The sequence below is a fragment of the Propithecus coquereli genome, unplaced genomic scaffold, assembly GCF_000956105.1.
Source record: "Propithecus coquereli isolate 6110/MARCELLA unplaced genomic scaffold, Pcoq_1.0 Scaffold623, whole genome shotgun sequence".
In the NCBI taxonomy this organism is placed as follows: domain Eukaryota; kingdom Metazoa; phylum Chordata; class Mammalia; order Primates; family Indriidae; genus Propithecus; species Propithecus coquereli.
The window spans coordinates 643,054-645,246 of record NW_012152208.1 but is presented as its reverse complement, the minus strand read 5'-3'; the positions used below and the strand labels follow the sequence as shown (position 1 = coordinate 645,246).

Sequence of the window (2,193 nt, the reverse complement as noted above, 5' to 3'; positions counted from 1 at the left end):
TTCGGTCTGTTGACTACAGTCTTTTCATACCCTTAGTATGACGTTAGAAGATGGTGTGTTAAGCAAATATTTACTTCACAAAAAGCCAGCTATTTTCACTATGAGCAAATTCCACCAACTTTTTTTTTTTTTTAGAACTTTATGTACTGTCTCACTTTTTAAAAATAATGTACAATTGTCCCTTTTATAACCAAGAAAAAAAAGCTTTTGTAAAAAAAAAAAGATAAAATTTGTTTTGACCCATTGTTTCAACCTCCCAAGGTCTTTCTGACTCTTGATTCATATAACAACCAAGCTACCCCTTCTAGTTCTGAATCTTTCTCAAGTGTGATAAGCAAGGCTTCTGAGTTTTAATCCAAGTCCCTGATAAAAATATTGAAGGACTCGAGAAGAAAGCATGCATGTCATTTAAGTTACTCTTTGCATAAGAACTTTAACTATTAGATTTTCTCTTTTTACTATCACCTGGTATACATTTCTCCATTTTGTCTCCATCATAAGTAACTTTCTCAACCACTTTATAGAAACCGAGTTAGACTGCTTAAAGGGCTTATCCTATCCATCTACCACCATGGTGATCCTATTAGTTAGTTTGGCATTAGTGAATCCATATGGTTTTTTTGCAGTAAACATTTGTTTAATATACAATGTCAAGCTTCGTGGTCTGTAATGACTAGACTCCACGACACTCTAAAAAGTCAGGATATTCACTTATCACTACTTTTTACGTTAGAATACATTTCCATACATTAGAATGGATCTTGGTTTGAAAATTCACTGGAGTCTCTCTTAGAGATTAAAAATGAACTGTGGATTAAAGAGCTTGGAGCATGGATGTTGGCAGGCATTGAAAGCACTGCTGGGTTACGGGATTGGATAGAGCATATATACCAGCCGAAGGAAGAGGAGAGTGAGGTCATTAAAGTTTAGCATCCCGACAGCGCAATTTATTCTAGCGCCCACAGCTAAGGCACTCATGAAATGTGGACACTCACAGACTATGACCTTGGTGTTCCAGAAAGGTTAAAGTTGAGTTCCAGAGCCTCTTGAACTTCAGTTAAATCTGCAAGGAAAGTAACAGGACTACACTAAGTTCTTCACAACCCTGCCCACCTTTGCCCTAACCCACATTCATTTCTGAACTGACTGAAAGTACTGTGGCACCCTTTCTCAAAGATGTCTCGAAATTACCCACACTCTCAAGAACTAGAAAAAGGGCTAAATTGTATATGCCATGTGCCTGCACTGGAGCAGGGATATCTTCATGCTCTGAATTAAAATAAGCTTGCTTAGGTTTAGAGCAGTGGTCCCCCATCCTGGCTGAACATCAGAATCACTTGAAGAATTTTTTAAAGATAAAAACGTCAGAACCCAGAAGTTTTGATTCAGTAGGTCTGGGATGGGTGATAGGTATCGCTGCTTGTTAATGAGCTCCAGGTGATTTTGACCTGCAACCAGGTTTGAGAATCTCTGATCTAAATCCACATTCTGAACGAGTTAGCAGCTTTCACTGTTCTTATTTCCTGGCTACCTTATCCTTTCCAACCCTGGATCAATCCAACCATCTCCCCTATCTGCTCTGACATTTGTGCTGCTAGAGAAAACCATACAGCATCCCCATGGCTCCCACTACAAATTCACACACTCTAACAGCTAAACCCTCAGCGCTGATGGAAACCCTATGGTTCCCAAGTTCTCAGCCTTTTCCCACAGTGGCCATTTCAGATCTCCCTTTTCCCCTTGTCTTTCCCTCTTAACTACACCTCCCTAACATTTCATTCTCTGTGGGTGACCACACTTCTTATTTCACCGAGGAAATGGAAGGTTTGGGAAGGAACTCCCTAACCTAATTCCCCTCCTCATCCCCTACCTCTACTTGTCTATAAACTTAACAGGACCACCCTTGCCTACCTCCTTTCTGACATGTGTTCTCAGAATTGCATCCCATCATACCTCTTCAGAAGCTGTAATCCATCAATTACTCTTTCTCTCTTTCTCCAGTCTTTTAAATTCTCCTTCTCTATAGGTTCTTCCCAGTTATAATACAACACGCAGGTCTCTCCCATCATTAAATTCAAAAAACATTAACAAAACAAAATGAAAGCACACTCCCCAACCCCACATTGCCTATCTTCTCACATCTTTCATTCTCTTTACTGCCAAGCTCCTTGAAAGAGTTGTTGACATTTGCTG

At 39.8% G+C, this 2,193-nt stretch overlaps 1 protein-coding gene across 1 annotated transcript in view; it reads right to left on the bottom strand.

Moving 5' to 3' along the window:
- Window positions 1-2,193, bottom strand: part of PARP11 (poly (ADP-ribose) polymerase family, member 11) — an 82,173-nt gene that overhangs the window by 21,881 nt on the left and 58,099 nt on the right. The window contains exon 4 of the mRNA XM_012659636.1: window positions 1,006-1,063. Coding sequence (XP_012515090.1) covers window positions 1,006-1,063 — 58 coding nt within the window. The remainder of the gene's footprint in view (window positions 1-1,005; window positions 1,064-2,193) is intronic.